This window comes from Carcharhinus amblyrhynchos, chromosome 9 (assembly GCF_965287045.1).
Source record: "Carcharhinus amblyrhynchos chromosome 9, sCarAmb.v2.hapA, whole genome shotgun sequence".
Taxonomy (NCBI): domain Eukaryota; kingdom Metazoa; phylum Chordata; class Chondrichthyes; order Carcharhiniformes; family Carcharhinidae; genus Carcharhinus; species Carcharhinus amblyrhynchos.
Window position 1 is genome coordinate 48,118,422 of NC_137332.1, and position 22,674 is coordinate 48,141,095.

At 42.3% G+C, this 22,674-nt stretch overlaps 1 protein-coding gene across 1 annotated transcript in view; it reads right to left on the reverse strand.

The window, feature by feature from the left end:
• lrrc7 (leucine rich repeat containing 7) overlaps positions 1-20,980 on the reverse strand; it is a 256,525-nt gene extending 235,545 nt beyond the window's left edge. The window contains exons 1-3 of the mRNA XM_080196575.1: positions 20,783-20,980; positions 7,586-7,703; positions 3,647-3,725 (exon numbers count right to left, since the gene is read on the reverse strand). Of these exons, the coding sequence (XP_080052701.1) occupies positions 3,647-3,725; positions 7,586-7,703; positions 20,783-20,971 (386 nt within the window). The 5' untranslated portion in view covers positions 20,972-20,980. The remainder of the gene's footprint in view (positions 1-3,646; positions 3,726-7,585; positions 7,704-20,782) is intronic.
• Positions 20,981-22,674: the final 1,694 nt, after the last annotated feature.

A 22,674-nucleotide genomic window follows, 5' to 3' on the forward strand; every position in this document is an offset into this window, starting at 1 on the left:
CTTGGGATTCTCCCAGATTGCTGGCTTCCCACAAATGCAGGGAACCATTGATGGCAAATGCTTGGCTCTCTGATTGCCTGCCTACCAAGGAACCCGTTTTAGTAATAACAAGGGCTTCCATTCTCTGAGCATGCAGCTAATCTGTGACCACAGAAAGCGCATCCTTTTAGGTGTGTGCTAGGTTCTCGGGGACTGTGTATGACAGCTTTATCCCTAGCCACTCACAGATGTGGAGATGCCTGTGTTGGACTGGGGTAAACACAGTATGAATTCACAGATATATAAAGGTGCTTGAGGGAGCAAAGCAGCTAAAGGAATGACTCCTCAGGAACAAACGGTTTCCCTGAGGGTGTGACTGATGACACCTGTGTGAGGCCGCAGAGTGCAGCAGAAACCCTGTATAACTCAACCAAACTCGTGCTTTGGTTGAGCATACGATTGGGATGTTGTAGTGGTTCTGGTGTCTGGGCTGGTCAGGTAGAGCCCGGTAATACACAGTCTCCAGAGTGCATCCTCATTGTATGCTGCACCTTCCACAAACTGGTGCACAAATGGGGTGAGGCGCTGGCTGAGGAAGAGATGAATAAGCTGCACATCTCATCTACTGAGAAGGATGTAGAATTAGGTGATGAGGTGCACACCCTACAGGAGGTGCAAGGCGGCTTCATATGGTGGCGAGGGCTAGAGAGGAGTGTTTGGGATGCTCTGATAGCCTCAGACTTCACTGATGACCATGATTAGGTTGACCAAGGAAATGGTCTTTGCTGACTGTTTGCTGGGACTGCTCACTGAAATCTGATATGGTTCATATCATAGGAGGGCAGCAGTTGCCCCTCATCACAACATTGCAGGAAGATGATGGCTTGCAGTGAGGAAACAACATTGCTCCTCAAGTAACTACTGCAAATGTCTGACTCCTATCTGGCAGAAGACAGCTCGCAAACCCCCAGGGACCAGGGTGATTGTCTCAGCAGCATTTCATGGGAGACCTAATAAGGGCAAGGAGGCACAAATAGGGTGCAAAATGTAAGGTTTGATACAATGACAAAGTTGGTTTAATCCTCACGTAAGTGCACACTATGTACAATTGCCTAACAATATCAGTGTCCGCTCGGTGCAACTAAATTTTCTTCACCTTTCTGAACCTACCTCTACATCTTGATGCCTGCTCAAGGTCCACGGCAGAGGTAGAGGCAGCCGTCTGTCTGCTACATCCTGTTGTCTGTGATGACTTTGTTGGGCATCCTGACATTGCAATGAGATGTGCAGTGTGGTATTGCCACCCTCCCCAGTGAGTCAGGCTGGAGCCTGATCTGTCACAGAGGGGTGGGAGTCAGATGGCCTGGGTACTCCTAGGATATCCTAGATGGGAGGCCCTGGACTGTGGACCAGCCTTTCTCCTTTTGGATGCTAAAGGGCCTCTGGCTTCTTCTTTGCAATAGAAGGACAGCTGGAGTGAGCTGCAGAAGCCCCGTTGCCCTCTAGTGCTGGCACCGCTGGATGCCCACAAGTGCCTGCACCATGGGATTCACACTCTGAACCATGGAGCTCATGCCCTCCACTGTGGAGGTCATGGCATCTACCAGTGCAGGACAGAAGTCCTATATCAAGGTCTCCATTACAGTGTTGGTCAGGCTGTCATGAAGTGCCAGTGCAATCTCCTCAGGCAGAAGACGTTGGGGGTCCTCCAGTAGGCCTTGCAATCCGAGGAATGGTGTGGACATCCCTTTGTGATATTCCCTATTCTGTCTTTGGAGCTCCAGCAACTGAGGGATGGCTGAGCCCAGAGAAACATCATTTGACTGGGGCTCCCACAGTCTTGGCTTCCAGCAGTCCAGATCCCTGGGACACCTGTGCCTCCACCTGTGTGGAGCAGAAGAAGTGAAGTGCGCACTAATTTGTTACCCTGAAGCCTCTCTACTACTAAGTCCCACCGAGGTTTGTGCCTCTGCATCGGTGGAGGGTGTGACTGAAAGCTGTAATGCCTCTTCCAGGTGCACGTCTGAAAAATCCTCAATACTGCTGTCAGGGCTGCTCTCTTCTACCCTGCTAGTAGGTAACATTGGCTGCTCTCTTGTTTTGCCTACAAGAGAAGGGAGATGACATTAGTGTATGGAAGCAACATAAGTATATAGAGATAGAATTTACATGAGTTTGGTGGATAATGGTGGTGTTGCAAGTCCTCATTTTTCTTTCTTGTGCTCACCTCTCTTTTAGTCTAAGAGACTCTCTCCAGCCGGGAGGACGGCTCTCTACTCAAACTCGGTCATTCGTCCGCTTAACTGTGCTCTCTCTCGGTAGTTGTGAAACTGCTTTTCCTGCAAAGGAACAGATGGGGAAAATGTGAGCTGGTCTTGCAGCAGGTGTGTGAGAGTAGGTGAGCAGAGACTGATGAGAACAGTGACTTACCCTTGCTGAGCAGAGGAAGCCATTCATGCTCTTCCTGCACTGCACTCCCAACCTCTTGTGCAGGGCGTAGGTTCTTATCAGCGCTGCTACTGCCGCCCATGCTGGGTTGGTTACCTTGCTGGAGGGTCTCCTCCACACCCAAGAGTAAAGGACCCAGAGCACTGCCTCAATCATGTTCAGCATTCTGGTCAGGTTTCGGTCTGAAAAACTGGCGCGGACTTCCCAGCAGTCATTCTCTGCCTTGGACTTAGACAGGTACTGAGGAGGCATTTAAATGGTGCTCCCCAGTGATTGAAGCACTGTCAGCCTGATGGCAGGCTAGAAGGTGAATTAGATTCCTCCCACCATGGAAGTGGCATGAAACCTAAGAATCTTTTTGTCTCTAAATGACCAAAGATACGGCAGGAAAAACTGCCACCATTGCTGGTGGGCAACACACCCAACTTGACAGTCACCAAAATATTGGAAAACTCTACCTGTGGTCTAACCAGGCTTTATTAAGCTACAGAATATCTCCTGTGCCCTTGCTTAGTCATCCTCTAGACATAAAGACCAAAATTCCAACTAGCCTTTTTGATAATTTTCTGTACTTCTCCATGACATTTTAATGAGCTTTGTAAGTCTCATTTGGTCTCCACTGTTTTTAGCTTTTGACAATTGATCAATCTTTTTTACATCCAAAGTGGATGATGTCACATTTTCGAACACTGACATCCATTTTCCATAATTTTAGCATTCACTTAATCTATTACGCTCTTTGTAATTTTATGCTGCCAACTACATTGCTGATAATGCTACCTATCTTTGTGCCGATGCCAAACTTGGATATGAGATTGTCTACTTCATCATGCATCATTAATAAATAGTGAATAGTTCAGGCCCCAACACAAATTCCTGTGGATTGCCATTAGTCACATCCTGCCCAATGAAATACCTGCCCATTATCACTACCCTCCGTCTTCTGCTGCTCAATCCATTTCCTAGCCAGGCTAATTATAAATTGTCTTCAGTTTTGCCAAGAATTTTTGAAAATTTGTGCATTTTTGTTGATTACTTATATAATAGTGCAGATTGTATGTTAGGATAAACATTTCTGGCATTTCTATTTGACATCCATAAACTATTCATGAATGTCCTATTGCATCACTCCAATAAAATCTATTTTGTAGAAACAGGTCAAGACTGTTAGTGCTGGTAGAATAGTATCAAACAAGGAACTAATTCTTCACTAACTCACTTGGAAATGGGATTAACACTGGCTTCAATAACCGATAAGTATTTACAACACTTAATATTTTCAGGAAAATCTTGAATACCTGTCAAGAGAAACAAAAAAAAACACAGAAGCAATGTTAATAAAAAGGTAATATATTGGCAAGGTAAAATTGTTTTTCAATATCACTTCTTTTCCAAATTATTTTTCAAATACAAAGACATAGAATTATCTATACTGTTAGTCTTTCCATTAAAGATAATTTAAAAAGGTCCAGTGCTTTGAGGCCAGTTTTAAAATTTTCTTCTTCATTTTCCCTTCTCCCCTTTCAGAATCCAATTTTCATCTAGGAGCCTACATAATTGGTGTTGGCAATCTATTCACCCATGTGTGTCAATACAGCCAAATCCAATTCTGTGCTCATTTGATGTGCATACATGTTTTGGCAGAGGCTAATGGTTACTAGTAACTCTAGCTGAATGTCTTCCAGAGGACGCTGAGGTCAACATTAGCATCCTCTATTAACTAAGATCAGCCTAACTGAGAACAGACCAGGGATCAAACCCAAAACACTATGTTCTTTATAAATCAGAGCCAAAATAATGCACATATTCAGTGATTTATTAGCAGTGGTTAGATAAAGGTGCAGTTACTTTTAAAATGCTGTTCTTATATAATTTAAAATATAAATTGTGTTCATTTATTATTTTCAATACTGTTACTACAGTCTGTTTTGGAAACTAACCATGCTGGGCCTCCAACATGTCATTCTGCTAATCAAAGGCATCTCTGCTGGTGTTTGATGCTGATCTGGATATTCAAAAGTGATTAAGATGATGTAATATTAAAACCGTCTTGTTGTTTCCAGTCCAGCCATTTTAAAAATAAATTTGAGCTTCAGAATTGAATGGAATGTTCAGCCCTCACTCCCACAGTTAGATAGCTGTTTGCTGGTGTACCACTACCCCACTCAACAGAGTGCTGTGTTGCTACTAGGAGTTATGATGGGTCTTCAATTAGTTCTCAGCCAGAGATAAAGGTGGTGATTTCTTCTTACAACATAAGAGAACCACATATGGTAGATATAACTTGCATTGGTGGAATTAGCAACTCTGTAAGCATCAGCACTATTCATCTAGATGACTGTTCTGTGTTTTGAGTCAGTAAGTATTCATCATTGGCAGCACTGCATCACTACTTTGTGATCAAAGCCAAAAGGAGTAGCTGAATTTCGCTTTCAAGTTAGAGGTTAGATATGTAGGTTAGATGAATTAACCATTGTAAATGTGTGGGGTTACAAGAACAGGGCGGGGGAGAGAGCGTGGGTAAGATGCCCTTTTGGAGAATCAGTGCCGACTCAATGGGCTGAATGGCTTCTTCTGCACTATAGGGATTCTATGGTTCTATGATAAATAACGTGTTTATCCACAAAACGAGCAGAGGAATGCATAAATAAACTTGCAATTGTAAAACTAATCTAAACTTAGAACAAATGATACCTCACTATCAATGTCTATTCTGATGCCTGAATGCCAATTCTGATCATAGAATGTGAAGATTATTGAGTTAGTAGTTCAGAGCAGGCAAGTAAAAGTCTTCACAAACACATTATCATTATTGAAGAGACATTTCACAATGAAAAACTTCAGAAAGTCCCAGATGTGCATCAGTCCAATCCATTTTGTGCATGGTTCATGATGTTTGCCTGAGTAATATTTTACATGAGCATGTTGTAACTGTCCACATTTAAAAAAAAGGAAGGGATTTATTTTTATTCATTCATGAGATGTGGGCATCACTGGTCGGGCCAGCATTTATTGCCCATCCATGAGGCCAGTTAAGAGTCAACCACATTGCTGCAGATCTGGAATCACATGCAGGCCAGACCAGGTAAAGACAACAGGTTTCCTTCCCTAAAGGACACCAGTGGGCCTAATGGTTTTTTACGACAATCAACAATGGTTTTGTGGCCATCACTAGATTTTTAATTCCAGATTATTGTTGAATTCAAATTTCACTGTCTGCTGTGGTGGGGTTCGAACCCACGTCCCCAGAGTAGTATCCTAGGTCTCTGGATTACTGGTCCAGCAACAATACCATTGCACCGCTGCCTCACTACTATATTCCACTATATATCTTTGATTCCAATGGCAGCTTATAGTTCAGCCATCCAGATCAGAAGATTCCAGATTCAAATCATCATCTATGTTAACACAATTAATATTTGTCAGGATGACATGAAGGACAATAAAACTGCAGTAACGAGGGGAAAATGATCATGCATCAAGCTCATTTCTTTTATGATTCCTTCTGAAATGTGCATATGTGTAATTGGGACAGAAATGAGCTAAGTGTTACTGCCCTTTAACATCATATAGACCACATTAGCACTTAGTTTGTAGAGTCATACATAAAGAATATCCACTGACAATTCAATACTTTGGAACAAAATAAGGGGAAAACTTTCAGATGCAATAAATTGCATAAACATAATAAATAGATAGTAAAAGGCACATAGCTAAATTACTACCAAGAAAGATAGATAAAAAGATTGATAGTTCTACTCCTAAGATAGTAACCTACAATTAGATTGTATTCACAGTCTAATGAGGCCAGATGCAGGGCATCAGCAAATTGATTATTGGCTTATTCATTTATTACCAGTGGATTGCAGGTGCCAGTTGTGGTTCCAGAGACAGCTCACCAGTCACATAGTGGAAGGTAATTTGGTCAGTTCAGGTTCTGGCCAAGATCCTCTGCAAAATTGGGGTAATATGCAAACGGAAAGTGGGTGTAAATAGCGGTTGGCAGCAGTTTGTGGATTTAATGTGAAGCTATGGGTAGTATGCTTATTCAACTATAAAACAAATATGTTAAAACTACTTTAGGAAAGCTTTTTTTTAAGGATCTCTGATTTAGCTGTTAAAGGTAGCACAGTCTCACAGTGGTTAGCAATACTGCCTCACAGTGCCAGGGACATGGGTCCGATTCCTGACTTGGGTCAGTGACTTTGCAGAGCCTGCACGTACTCCCTGTGTCTATGTGGGTTTCTTCCGGGTGCTTCGGTTTCCTCCCACAATCCAAACAACATATTGGTTAGGTGCATTGGTCATACTAAATTCTTGCTCAGTGTACCTGAACAGGCGCCGGAGTGTGGTGACTAGGGGATTTTCACAGTAACTTCATTGCAGTGTTAATGTAAGCCTACTAGTGGCACTAATAAATAAACTTTAAAAACATTTTTAAAAAACTAACCACAGCATATATGGATGAACAGAGGGCCTCGAGCAAGCCACAGATTCTTTATTTGAATATGCTTCTGGAAGAACTCAAATGTAGCAGACAGTGCACTTTTGGCACAGAAGGTGTGCATGCTCATCATCTGCTGCATCAAACTCTTTTGTGAATTGTGTTATGCTTGCAAAATGAGCACACCACACAATCTAATTTTGAGGTTGATGATTCCACAGAGTGAAAGGAAGAAAAAATAAAATCTCATGGCAGTGAAGAAAGAGCTTCTACTTCTTTTCCAAGCAAACCAGAAAATGGCTGCTAGATTCTGCATAAAAATATAAATCATATTCCTAAAATTGATTATATTCTATCAACTTCTTTGCAAGTTAGGGCCCTTTACCAATTCTTTTGCATCTCAAGGGGCCCTACATTAATCAAAAAGTATTTGATAAACCTCTTTCTGCTTGTTCACAACCATATGACATAACTATAAAAATTATGTCAAAATGTGTCTCCGCTTGTGGGTTTCCAAATAAATACATTCAGCAAGAGTTTCCACCCCTAATAGTTATCAAATGATATATTTGGATTTTGGGAGCCTTCAGGTGAGGAGGAGAAAAATATAGAGAAAAATGAATCTGTGTCTCAAAACAGTAAATAAGTTCAGTTAAATAAGTGGTTAAAAGTCAACTCAATATTTAAAAGAAAATTAGTATGTTTTGTCCTTACCATTTTTGCTAATATCTAGTTCTCTTAGATTCACCAGGTTGGCAATGGTGGTAGGCAGATTAGAAAGATCATTGTCTGGAATACTTAGTTTACGGAGAGCTTGGCAGCTGAACAATTGCTGTAATATTAAGAAACAAATTAGAAGACAAGTGTTGCTCTTCTTCTGGCCTTTAAAGAATTCCATCATCAGAGACTCCATTGACACTAGATTCACTATTATATCAATTTTAAAATTAGACTATTCAGTGGTATTGCTTTCAATTTTATGTGCTACATTAATGATAAAATTTGATGAAATAATCATGCTTTCTTCCTCTTATTCAATAATCACAAAAGCCAGTATTTCAAGTACAGAAAGCAACATCAAAAACCTCTGTCCTTACCATAACTGGGATTCTCTGGTGCCGCTGAAAATGAATGGAGTTTTGTCTGGAATGCCAAATTCCCCATTCTCACTTGGAGTTGGGCAGCCACAAGTGAGATCAGAGAATCCCATCCCAAATCTAGGGGAAGCTTACTGGATATTCCCACACCAAACTGATATTGCTAACATATTCTTAGAAGACATATATATCACTTTTTATTTAAATTGGAATGAGAATAAAATCTGTGATTGCTCGAGAATCAGTGAAAGAAGGTTCTTATCTTAAGATTGCATTTATCATGTTACTGTATGCTTCAAAGTGCTACACATATAATAACCTACTTTCAAATTACAGCTATTTTGCACACAGTATGATTCCACAAGTAGCAATTTGATGAATTGCAAATGATTAGTTTATTGTGATGTTGGTTGAGGGAGAAATGTTGGCTAAGATACCATTACCTGCCCTTAAAAAGATCATAAGATATGTTTGAATACAGAACAGCCTTTAGCTATCTGGGTTCATCCTTCCAGAATATCAAAATGACTGTCTCCAGTTACAGCACTTACTTATTTGACCCAGTGTCTTGACCTCAGTCACTGCTTCTAGTGTTCCATTCTAGCTAATGATCATTCTCTGTTTAAAAGGAATATTTTGGTACTTATCCTAAGGAATTGTTTCAACAATTAAGGGATCTAGAATAAGGGAATATAGATATTCAAAGATTAAGGGGTCTAGAATAAAGGAATATTGTTATAAAGGAGGTTGGTCCACTCTCTGAGAACTAACAACCACTCAAAGAGACCTTGCCTCATAATCTGTTGAAAGCGTGTGTGAAGTCCTGCGATCTGCTCTTTAACAACTTTTATTGGTCAAGTCAAAACAACTATGAGACTCTCTCTGTAAAATCAACAAATTAAACTTTATTTATCTATCTAACAATAACAGGTTAACTAAACTATTAACAAACCAAACAAAATACTATTTATGTACCAGGAACCTAGAAAGTATCAAGTTTTGCAATTTCTCTTCATTTAAATACTAAATTGGTTTTCTATACTTCATGCAAAAGTGGACAAGTTCATATTTTACTACATTATACTCCACTGGATGTCCCACCTGCCTTTGGGTTAGAGGCTCTGAGTTTAAGTCAAACACCAGGACTTGTTGGCCATGGAAGGAACATTTCAAACATGGTTTAACAGGCTGATAATCTGACCAGGAATCCTTCCATTACTTTCCCAAGGGAAAAAGATGTATTCCATCTGCCGAATTTTTGCCCACTCATTCAATCTGTCTATATCCCTTTGTCGATAACCTACCTCATCTTAACAACTTACTTTCCTACCTATCTTTGCATCATCAGCAACTTAGCTACCATACATTTGGTCCTTTCATCCAAGTAATTGAGGTAGACTGTAAATAGTTAAGGCCCCAACATTGATCTTTGTGATACTTCACCATTTACAGCTTGACAACCCAGAAAAGACTCACTTATTTTAACTAACCAATCCTTTAGTCATGTTACTGTGTGACCCCTTGCACCATGGAATCTCATCTTGTTGTGGTGTTTGTTCCCTTTATAGGGCAATCTGCCAAGAGGGCGATATGACCAGAGTAACCGATCAGGAACCAGAGTGGGGTATCACACTAGTAAATGTGGGCTTCTATCAGATCTATCCTGGAGGCTGATTGGCAGCTTTTGACATTTAGGTGACTATTTTCAGGCCAATGGAATTGGGCAGGAGGGAAAGAGAAAGGCAATCCTTCTGAGCACGTGTGGGAACCAGGCCTGCAAGTTAATATGTGGCTTCATATTCCCAATCGCGCCAAACTCCAAGTCATTCACTAAGATAGTTTGTTTTCACCAATTCAACTATCACCCTAAGGGAATATTTAAGTTTAACTCAACCAGAAGAGCCCCTGGGCAAACCAGTGCAACCTACAAATTAAGACAGATCTCAGAGTACAGCAGCTTCAGAGTCATTCTCAACAATATGCTATGGGACCATTTAGTCTGGGGAGTAAATAATGAAGCCATCCAAAGGAAGCTAATAGCAGATATAAATTTTAAGGCGGCACTGGAGAAGATGCTTGTAATGGAAAACATGAGAAGGGTGCACAGGAGTGTCACAGTGCGCAAAATGGCTTTGTTCATTGATGGCAAGCTGCAGTCAGTCATGGCTGAAGATGTAATTTTAAAACAGGAAGGAATTGCAGCCATGAATAGAGCAAGCAGATTTAAATGAGCCAATTAACCACCTAGGATCAAAGTAGAGTATTACCAGTGCAGGGGTTATCACTCCCCTTAAACCTGCAGGTATAAAGAGGATTAATTTTTTTTGCCACTTGAAAGATCACTGAAAGCAACAATGTAAAAGTCAGTCAAGTCTACCCAGTAACAGAGTTAGCAATACATCACACGTGTACATCATGGAAGAATCCAGTACTAAGGATTTAAATGTTCACTCATTGTTCAATGTGAAAGCAGGCAAGGTAGGCCCCATCTCTGTGACGATTTTGGTAAACAGTAGGCGTTTAAAGATGGAAATTGATGCAAGAGCCTCTGCCACAGTGATAGGACAACACATATTTTGATATTTACAAGAAGGAGGCCAGCCACTGAGTTTTACTGCAGCAAAACTAACAACTTACACAAGAGAAGCATCAAGATAAAGGGTTCTACCACAGTACCTATAAGCTATCGACAGCAGTCCATTCACTCCCAGTAATAATAGTAATAGGCAAAGGCTCAAGTCATCTGGGCCATGATTAGCTCATGGCACATCAAGTTAAACTGGATTGAGATATTTCTGCCTGAGTTAATGAGAAGCATGAGAATGTTTTTGTGATGAGTTAGGCAAATTAAAGAGCCTCCAGGTGAAGATCTATGTAGATCCAGAGGCACTCTTCATTTCTTTACAGCAAGACCCAGTACAATACGCCTTGCGAGAAAAGTTGGACACAGAATTAAAGAGATTGGAAGAACTAGGTATTATCCAGCAAGTTCATTTCATAAAGTGAGCGATACCTATAGTCCCCGAAATAAAGCCTGACAAGAAATTCTGCATCTGTGGAGACTGCAAATTAATAGTTAATCAGATTGACAAGTTAGATCCTGAAGAGTGAATGTTTTTATGCAAAACTGGCCAGAGGCCAGTCTTATACAAAGCTGAGTATGAGCCATGCATTTCAGCAACTTGACAATGCTTCCTGAGGCTATGTTATGATAAACATGCACAAAGGCTTGTTTCAGAACATTCGCCTGCCCTTTTGTGTGTTGTCGGCATATGCTATCTTCCAGAGAACAATGGAAGTCTATTGCAAGGACTAACATGAGTTGCAGTATACCTGGATGATATTTTGGTAACTGAATTGACAGAAGCTCAGTGTCCAGCTAATTTAGAGGAGGTGCTGAAGAGATTTCAAGAGACTGGAGTTCACTTCAAGTAGGAAAAATGTACTTTTCAATCCACTGAAGTAGCCTATCCGGGGTATCATGTAAACACACAAAGATGACATCCCATGGAAGACAAGGTTAGTGCAATAAAGGAGGCATCAGCCCCCAGAAACACATCTGAGCTCAAGTCATTCTTAGGATACTGAATTATTATGGGTATTTACCACCAAATTTGTTGACACTATAAGCTCCCTTGGACATGCTGCTGAAGAAACAAAACCGTTGGTTTTGGTAGACGGCCCACTGAAAAGATTTCAATAGAATAAAGCAATTGTTAGGTAAGTTGAGTTTATTGGTGCATTTTTGCCCATCAAAGGAATTGGTGTTAACCTGTGATGCCTCTCCATATGAAGTTGATGCAGTACTGTCCCATCAGATGGCCAACGGACCTGAAAGAGCTATAGGGTATCGCGAGAATTCTCTCAGAGGCTGAAAAAGACTCTCAGATTGAACATAAGAACATAAGAAATAGGAGCAGGAGTAGGCCATCTAGCCCTTCGAGCCTGCCCCGCCATTCAATAAGATCATGGCTGATCTGAAGTGACTCAGTTCCACTTTCCCGCTTTCTCCCCACAACCCTTAATCCCCTTGCCTACCAAAAACCTATCTACCCGCATCTTAAATATATTTAGCGAGGTAGCCTCCACCACTTCAACAGGCAGAGAATTCCAGAGATTCACCACCCTTTGAGTGAAGAAGTTCCTCCTCAACTCTGTTCTAAACTGCACCCCCCCTTATCTTGAGGCTGTGCCCTCTAGTCCTGCTGTCCTTTCTGAGCGGGAAGAACCTCTCCACCTCTACCCTATCCATCCCTTTCATCATCTTATACGTAAAAGAAGGCTTTTCAATAGTATAAGGGGTAAAGACGTTCCATCTGTGCGTGTTTGGGACTATCACTGCTTTCTGGGTAAAAATGTTTTTCCTCTCATCCCCCCAAACCTCCTGCCCCTCACCTTGAACTTATGTCCCCCAGTGACTGATCTTTCAACTAAGGGAACAGCTGCTCCCTATTCGCCCTATCCATCCCCTCAAAATCTTGTATACCTTGATCAGGTAAGTCCTCAGTCTTCTCTGTCCCAGTAAAAACAATCCAAGTCTATCCAACCTCTCTTCATAAATTAAACGTTCTCTCCCAGACAAAATCTTGATGAATCTCCTCTGCACCTGCTTCAGTACAATCACATCCTTCTTCCGATGTGGAGACCAGAACTGCACACATTACTCTAGCTTTGGGCTCAAAGTTCTCTACAACTCCAACATGACCTCCCTGCTTTTGTAATCTATGCTTCAATTGATAAAGGCAATTGACCCATGTGCCTTTTTCACAACCCTACTAACATGCCTTTCTATCTTCAAAAGATCTATGGACCGACATGCCAAGGTCCTTGTAATAAATTCACAGAGGCAGGAGTCCCTTTACCAGAATCCCTTTATTTACAATTCCAACAGAAGTATACAGGGTGCTGTCAGTCAAGCATCTACTTCGGGAATGCCAAAGGAACTGACACTCCCGGTTATATACAAAGTAAAGTCTCCCCGATTGGCCCATCAATTGTCATCTTAATCAGGGAGTTCATATTCAAATAGGCCAACTTCAATGGCTTGATTAAAGTCATTCAACACCTCCCCCCCTCCAATTTGGCATTGAGAGGTAGGCGGGGTACACCTACTGGGCGCCCTTTTCTTGTGCAGTGAGCATTGGAGGGTTGGTTCATCCTCTTCCTCTGGCAGTAGAGGCACAGCTGTGGCTTTGTACACCATATCCATTTTCGGACACCAAGGTTCTTACCAGGGTGCGAGGCAGGGCTGACCCATCGAGGAAGAATTTCTTCGGCCTTGGCCCCCTGAGTTGGCTCAGGACAGGGGACACACTCAAGGCCCGCACCTGGTCTAGGTGCTTTCTTAAGATGGCCTCTCCCATACGTACGCAGCAAGGCACAGGCCCTTCCTGGACTTGACCGTTCCCGGGAACATTTGCGCAGCTCTTCGTCCAGACCTTTTCACCTGGTCGAAATGCCTCTCTTGATGACTGTTATCATGCCCTTTGCAACAGGCCTCTTGGTGTTTTTCCGCCTACACCCCCCCAACCCCCCCACCAGATTTAGGAATAGTTGGCTCAGTCTGGTATGGAATCATCTGTCCATGAGCAGTTCTGCTGGCATTATTCTCATGGCGCATGGGGTTGTTCTATAGTCAAACAATTAGTGGGAGAGTTTCTCTGGATGCCGCTGACTGCTTTTGCAGCCCAGCCTTTAAAGACTGGACAGCTTTCTCCGCGAGCTTGTTCGACATTGGATGGTACGGTGCCATCCTAATATGTCGAATCCCATCCAACTTTGAATTTGGTGAACTCTTGCCTGGTGAAAGATGATCCATTGTCCAAGACTAGCACCTCTAAAATTCTGTGCATTGAGAACAAGGTGTGCAACTTCTCAATGGTTGTTGTTGTGTTTGCTGAATTCACCCTGTAGATGTCCAAGCATTTTGAGTGGGCGTCTATGATTATCAGGAACATTGAATCCATAAACAGGCCTGCAAAATCGTCATGAAGTTGAGTCCACGGCCTACTTGGCCATTCCTATAGGTATAGCAGGGCTACCAGTGGCATCTTCTGCCCTTGATGGCATTCCCGGCACTGACCCACCAATGGCGCAATATCTTGTTCTAAATCTGGCCACCAGACAGAGATCCTGGCCAGCATCTTCATTTTGGACACTCCTGAGGGCCCATGATGTAATTTGACCAGTATGGCCCGTGGGATTATGACCCGTGCCCCCCCCATAGCAGCATCCCGCCTTCCACGGTGATCTCCTCTGTTCTGCTCCAATATGGGCAGAATTGTTTTTGGCCTGGTCTTCCCATTTCCCCTGTTAATATCAGGTGTTCTAGTTTCACCAATACCAGGTTTTTTTTTGTGTCCACAGACGTTTGCTGTGTGCGGCCACTGGGAGGAAGTTGAGTGTCATCACCATTTCTTCTATCTGGGTACCTACAATGGGGTGTCTGGTAATGGTAGTAATGGTAGCCTGCTTAAGGCATTTGTCACTCGAATTCCTGGCCGGTGCTCCAGTTGATGATGATATGCTGCCAGTAATAGTGCCCAGCGCTGGATCCGTGCTATTGGTGGCACCACTTTGTTCTGTTTTAGCAAGCGCTGCGACAGTTGGTGATCGGTGACGATCATGACTTTCGACTCATAAGGATACTGGTGGAACTTCTTTACTGCAAAAATTACTGTCAGTCCTTCTTTTTCGATCTGGGCATACTTCCTTTCCACTATTGCTAAGATCCTGGAGGCATAGGCCATAGCCGTTTCTCTCCGTTTTACCATCCATGTGCCAAACTGCCCCAACATGGTATGGAGATGCATCTCAAGTGAGCACCAACTCTTTCCTGTGGTCATAATGTGCTAAAACATTTGCTGAGGAGAGCTGTTGTTTGATTTTCTTAAAGGCCTAGTCTTGGTGGCAAAGCATTCCTAGGCTTGCCTTTTTTTCAGTAACTGATGTAGGGGATCCAAGATAGAGACCCTGTTTTGTATGAATTTTCCGTAATACATCACCAGGCCTAAAAACGACCGTAACTCCTGAATTGTGATGGGGGCCGGGTCATCTTTGATTGCCCTCACCGATCCTCCAGAGGATGTAGGCTTGACTTATTGACTTTGTAACCCAGTTAGATTACTTGCGTGACTAAGAAGACACATTTCCTCCTCTTTAAGCGCGTGCCCGCTGCTGAAAACCTTCTAAGGACTTCTTCCAGGTTCTGCAGGTGTTCTGCCCTCGTTTTTCCAGTGATGAGGACATCATCCAGGTAAATGGCGACCTGTGGAAACCCTTGTAGTATATTCTCCCTCATTCTCTGAAATAGCGCACAGGCTGATGATACCCCAAAGCGTAATCTTGTACACGGAAAGAGGTCCTTCAGTGTGTTGATTGTGGAGAATTTTTATGAATCTTCGTCCAGCTTCAACTGTAGTTATGCGTGACTCATGTCTAGTTTAGAGAATAAAAGTACTACTGCCAGCTTTGCATATAGATCCTCAATCTGGGGTATTGGGTATTTATTAGGTTGTGAGTAATGGTTTATTGTCTGCTTGAAATCTCCACAAAGATAAACAGAGCCATCCGGCTTTAAAATAGACACCATGGGTGCTGCCCATTCTGCAAACTGGACTGGTTTAATCATGCCTTCGCGCTCCAATCTTTCGATTTCCGTGTCCACCTTTTCCCTTCATGCGAATGGTACTGGCTGGCCTTATAAAATTTTGGGACTACCTCCGGAGAGACATGTAATGTCGTTATTGCTCCTTTGATTGTTCCTAGTCTTTCTCGAAAGATCTATGGGTATTTGAGCAGGATTCACTCAGGCGACATTTTCCAACTGAAAATGTTTACCCAGTTTAGTTGAATCTCCTTCAGCCAATTCCATCCCAATAGGCTCAGTCCCGAACCTTCCACTACCCATCAATAGTAGCCTAACCAGTTGCTTCCTATAAGGAACAGGCACATGGACTGTGCCCAACACTCAACGGTTCCCCTATATAAGTCCTCAGTCTTGCCAAAGTCTCGGTTAGGGATAGGGGTTGGAGTCCAGTGCGAATTTTGTTGAATACTGTTTCCCCTACCATAAATAAGGCTGCGCCTGTATTGACTTCCATTATTATTGGGCATCTATTCAGTCTTACGGATAATTTAGTAGATTCCGATTTGGTCATTGCTTCACAAAATAGTTGTCCCTCATCGGAGGTAGGTGGAGCTTGCAGAGTGTGCATTCTCTTGTACCCCAGACTATGTGTTATTTTCCAAAATGTCTGTTTTGGAATTTTGTTTTTCTTTTCCGACTCTGGATACTGGCAACAGTTGCAATATCTTACTGGTTGAGATTCTGCAAGGGCTGCTATCTGTCTAGACCTAATTCAGCCTTGTGTAGGAGCGGCTCTGTAGCCGACCTGGGTTTCTTCCTGAGGGCGGCTACATTGTTGCCTGTCCTGGGGTGGTAGTCCCTTAACTCAGTTGCACTGGTGTGGGCGTCTACTTCCATCGGAATATGCTGAAACTCATGTGTTCCACTCACTGCTTTTTCCAGGAACAAAGCCAGCTGTAATGCTTGTTTGCAGTCCAGCTGGGCCTCCACCAACAGACATTTTTGTATGGTCATATTATTGATTCCCCATACCAATCAGTCTCAGAGCATCTCATTTAACATCAATCCAAATTTGCAAACCTCTGCTCATCGCTTTAATCTCGTCAGGAAACTAGTGACTGACTCCTCCGTCTCTCAGAATGCTGGTAATACCAGTACCTTCGCAGGATTAGAGGTGGCTTAGGGTCATAATACTCTTCTACTAACTGTCAATTCTTGGAAGGTTTTTGTGTTCAGTGCCTCTGGAAAAGTTATACTGTACATAACAGCGAAAGCTGACGGTCCACAAGCAGTCAGCAAAATAACCTATTTCTTTTCATCTGTGGCCACGTCCTTAGCTCTGAAAAAATAACTAATCCGTTCTACATATTGGACCCAGTCTTGCATAGCCCAATCAAAGAGTCCAATTTCCCAAATAAAGGCATGTTTTCCAGGCAATTGTTTACCCCCAAGTTGCAGTGAGTTCCTTTCAGTCGCTCCTTTTTCCTTATTGCCACTGCAATAAGCTCATGGAAGCAGAAGCCCCTTCACCAGAATCCTGTTATTTACAATTTCAACAGCAGTATATAGGGTGCTGTCAGTCAGCAGTCTACCTTGGAAGTGTCAGAGGAACTGACACTCCTGGTTATATACAATTGATTGGCCCATCAATTGGCCACTTAATCAGAGAGTTCGTATTCTAATAGGTCAACTTCAATGGTCTAATTAAAGTCATTACAGTCCCCTTGTTCTTCAGAACTTCTTAGTGTCATGCCATTCATTGAATACTTCCTTGTCAAGGTATACGGCCTCACATTTTTCAGGGTTAAATTCCATATGCTATTTATTTGACCATTTGACATCCCATTTATATATTCCTGTAGCCCAAGATACTCAATCTCATTGTGAACCACCTGGGCCAATCTTTGTGTCATCCGCAAACTTACTAATCCTAGCCCCCACATAATTTTCGATGTCGTTTATATAAATGACAAACAATAGGGGACCCAGCACAGATCCCTGTGTTATACCACTGGACCCTGGCTTCTAGTTACTAAAGCAGCATTCTGTTATCACCCTCTATCTTAATCAACACTTCCTCTTTCTCAGAATAAAATTATCATTGGAATGTCATTGGAATGTGGCAATTATAATAGAAACATTCCAGTAAACATGGAGGTTCACATGGATATTTTTATCTAAAACAATTGTCATCATACAATAAAATTCACCACTCTACACAAAACATATGCAGGGTCCAAGCTATGAGATGGGCAAAGAGCATAAAAATTATATATTAATTATTCATTTATGTGTTGCCCTGCATATGCCCACACATTAAAAAGGAACAGCAGCAGAGCATTTTTCCCAAATATTGTCACTGTGATGTGGCTAAAATGTGAGGCTGATCTTAAAGTTTTGCTTTATGGAGAAACAACAGTATGACTGGCACTTATAAGATTGTTTCAGAGTGGTAACAAATTGCTTGGGCTAATGTGAAAAATTATTGTCAGTAATGTAAAACTTCCAATTAATCAGATAATTTTTAATAAGACAATGAAGCTGAGGCACAAGCCTAACAATATGAGAGAAATAAAAATGAAAAGGTTGATGAAGTTTTCAAAGATATTAACTCCTTCTTGTTGTCTGGCTTGAGAAAATGCTGAGAAAAAAAATCACCGGTTCAGAGTTACTCAATTAAATTATTCCAAAAATTAAAAGGAAAGAACAAAAAGAAGTTGGAGTTAACAACAACTTAAATTAAAGAGAGATTGTTGGTGCTTTCAAAAAGAAAAAAAAATTGTTCAGTTTGGGAAGAATGTTCCTTTGACAAATGCTCATTCCACTGTGATCTGAGACATACACGGCAAGATAACCTCAATTGCGACCTTTGGGGGGAATTTTACAGACCCCTGCTACTGTATGAGGATGGCATTTGCTACCAAATAAACCTGTTGGACTTTAACTTGATGTTGTGAGACTTCTTACTGCATCAGAATGTCATCCAAGGCTGTCCATATGGGCCTATACAGCTCCCACTGCAGGAACTGCTCAGGGGGGCTGGGTGGCCTATCTCACCCTGAATGATGCTCTGAGCCTATATGGGTATGGTCAGTGTCCAAAACTCCCTGTGGGAGGTGGATCACAGACAGATGAGTCACAGCTATAGATACAATGACATTTAATAATGATTATCCAAGGAGCCTATTAGCCTCACAATGTTGTCTGTCTTCACCCATGTTCTCTTGCTAACACTACAACTTTTTACTCTTACATGTTTTAGCGCGACATCTAATTGTCACCCCAGGATGCACATCAGAGACAGTCAGCTGTGTTCTGCGCTCTGTGGCCTTTGCTGCCCTTGGCAGACATCCTGATTGTCGGTCGTGACTCACTCAGCTGCCTCCCCTGATAGTTCCACCACTTGCTCTTTGAAGTGAGTCAGGAAATGGAGCTCGGGCACTCCACTGCCAGTGTTCTCCCACTCCCTTTGATTATGCACCATCTTCTTCTGTAGAGATAAAAGGGGCCAATTGAAAGCCTGATGGCTGGAAGGCCATGTGGTGTCTGGTTGGGGAGGAGGGGTGGGCAGTTGGCATATTTGGCACCTTGTCTCAACTGGAGTTGTGACAGGGACGCCAGAGGGGTTTTAGGACGATGCTGGGGGCGGGGGGGGGGGGGGGTGGGGGGCGGTCAGGTGCTGGATGGACATGGTGTCTGAGGAGGTGGAGGAGGAAACAGGAAGAGATGGACACTCGCCCCCTAATGGTCAAATGAAGTCTTTCATTTCTTTGTGACACTGACTGCTGGTACTCCATATCTGTATGTGGGCACTGACTGCCATTGCCAGTGCATCCCAGGCCATGTTGCTGTCCTAACTTCTAGGTTGTCTGCTATCTCAGGGAAGCCTTTCCTCTATAGTATCCAGTAGCTGTCCTAGTGCTCCCTTCATAAAGTGTGGGGCTGCTGCTCTCCAGGCTGCCATCATCCTGGCATGATTTAGTGTATGCATCATTAGTGTTTGAATTCAGTTCCCTTTGCTTAACAGTGCACATCTGCGGCCACTTGGGCTGAGTCATGTGCTGGGAGCCTCCATGATGGCATGCTCCACATGACAATCTTTCCGTGCACTAAGTGTTCGAAGTTTGTGATGTGGAGCAAGCCTGAGAAATTGGTTTTCTTGCAGTTATGACACTCAGAAATTTTTGAGAGAATTCCTCCCAAGGCATCAGAAAGCATGGATGTATATCCTAGTATAAATCAATGTATTTTGTAGTACAAAAAGCAGACTTGGGAAAAAAATTAATTTCACCATTAAATGATGAAATAAGAAGATGTAATTCAAATTACCATGCCTTAAAAACTTAACATTTCCTGATTTCATCCCAATTCAGTTTATCTGGGGCTGTAACTCTACTTCAAGCCTTAGTTACCCCTTAACGTTTACAGCACCCATCTGGCTACTCGCCCATCTTCTATTCTCCATAATCTTTTGATCATCCGAATCCCGTTCTAGTTAGGATGCAGGCAGGAGAGTCCTGTTCATCTATTGCTTCTGTTCTCACTGACCTACACTGGACCCTGTTCTCTCAATGCCTTCATTTTAAAATTCTCACCACTCACTGTCCCTGTAACCACCCCAACATTACAACTTTGAGATTTCTGCGCTTCTCCAACTTTGGCCTCTTGACACTGGGGACCTAGCTTTTAGCTCCCAAGGTCTTAAACTCTGAATTCCCTACTTAAACCTCTGCATCTTTTTACCTCTTCAAGTATGCTCCTTAGCACTTAGTGTTTTGAATCCGCTTTTGATAATTAGTCCTAATTTTTGTTTGATAATCTTCCTGTGAAGCGCCTTGGAACAATTTTAACTGAAAGGTGCCATGTAAGAGCAAGTTGTGGTGGTTGGGTGAACATCCCTTATTGTACCAATTACCATATATTACATTTCTCATACCATTCATCTTTACACCTGCCTGAATAACACTGCTAATTACAACCAGTCAGACCTCTGAACACTAGCAGGTTGGGTTACATTGCTCACAGTCATTTCACCCAGGACCCTTACAAACCTGACAAAACAGGAAATATTCATGCCATTTATTAGAGCCAGGTTTGAATTCAGATCCCAGAGATGAAAAGTCAATCTTTAATTCATTGCTATATCTCAATGTCCTGTTGTTTCAAAACAAAAATTAAATCATGTAACTGCATCCATGTACATCCAGTACATTTGTGTCTTCCTACCTTGGGGAGTTCCTCTATCTGGTTGGCATCTAAATAGAGCTCTTCCAAAGACCGCTCAAAATTGAATATCTCCTTTGGTACATGTTGAAGGCTACAGTGGGAATAATCCAATACGGAGATTACTTCTTCTTCACCCCGGAAACATCGGCAGGGTACCAGGCGGCCAATAAGTTTTCTCTTTGTTGTCATCTCCAAACACTGCACTGCAATATCACAAAAAAATAGATGCCAGTGAATGGAAAGAAGGTATGGGGGTTAGAACAACTTTAAGAACTTTAATAGAATAATTGATCTGTATTTCTGATACAAAATCTATACAACAGAACTGAGGCTCCACCCCAGAAAATGTCCTCCCCTTCTTTGAAGGTAGTGAGAAGTCCGGGAGGTCGGGGGAGGAAATTCTAGTGGTGTTGCCTTCCTCTGGTACCGTTCTAATTGACCATTCTTCATATGCTGAAGTGCAATTGTGGCATGCTACTCAACCATAGCCACACATGATCCTATCCTTGGCTGACATGCAGACTAATAAAGGAGGAAGTTATCAAACCTCATAAGTGTACAGAGTCACTGCTTTAAAGTTCAATCTAATGTATTTGTAATGTTGATTTTTAACATTTCCTATTAAGAACACCTATATTTTAAGAATGCTATGGTTCCAAATTGCTAATAACCTTCGTGGGAAAAAACTCTTTCCTGACATCACCTGAACCTCCATTTTAAGGTATGATCCTGGATTCCCCAACCAGAGGAAATGCATTTGTTTCATCTACCATGTCAGCTCTTTTAGCCATCTTAAAGACCTCAATGAGATCATCCCTAATCTGCCATACAGAAATGAAAACAAGCCTATTTTTTGGGACTTACCCGCCTAATTTAATCCTTTTCATACCAGTGTCATTCTGATGAATCTTCTCTACACCCTCACCAAGCTTTCCTGAGATTTTATGCCCTGAATTGTAAGTAAGGTTTAAACATATTTTATGTTACTTCCATTCCTTTGTATTCCTTGAGAAAAGGCGCATATTCCATTAGTCTATTTAATGATATTTTGTACCTATCCACTAGCTTTTCATGATCTTGTTACATGGACTCCTAAATCTCCCTGCTTCTCTACAGCTCCAAGGCTCACACCATTCAGAAAATATTCTGATCTTTCTTCATCAGGTCCAAAGCGAATGACCTAGTAGTTCCCCACATTGGCCAAAATTTTACCACCCCACCCGCCATGGGAATCAAAGCAGAAGAGGAGCAGACCATGGAAAGGTCTGTTGACCTTGTGTGGAATTATATGCTTTCGAGACAAGCAAGGTCATAAAATCCCACTTGAATTCTATCTGCCACAGTTTTATCCACTCAGTTAATCTGTATAGGTACCTTTATAACTTTCTGCTCCCATCCACACTATTTACTGTTGTAGCTAACTTGATGTCATCAGTAAACTCGGACATGTAACTCTGCCTTTATCTAAGTTCTTTTTAAATATGGTGAAATTGAGTCTAGAGTACAGATCCCTAGAGACAACATAGTCACATCCCATTAATTGGATTACATTGGGGCAGTACAGTGGCACAGTGGTTAGCACTGCTCCTCACAGCACCAGGGACCCGGGTTCAATTCCAGCCTTGGGTCACAGTCTGTGTGGAGTTCACACATTCTCATGTCTGTGTGGGTTTCCTCCGGGTGCTTTGGTTTCCTCCTACAGCCTAAAGTTTTGGCAGTTAGGTTGATTGGCCATGATCAATTGACCCCAGTGTCAAGGGATTAGCAGGGCAAATATGTGGTGTTATCGGAATAGGGCCTGGGTGGAATTGTGGTCGGTGCAGACATGATGGATTGAATGGCCTCCTTCTGCACTGTAGGGATTCTATGATTCTAATCAATTCTTTACTCAT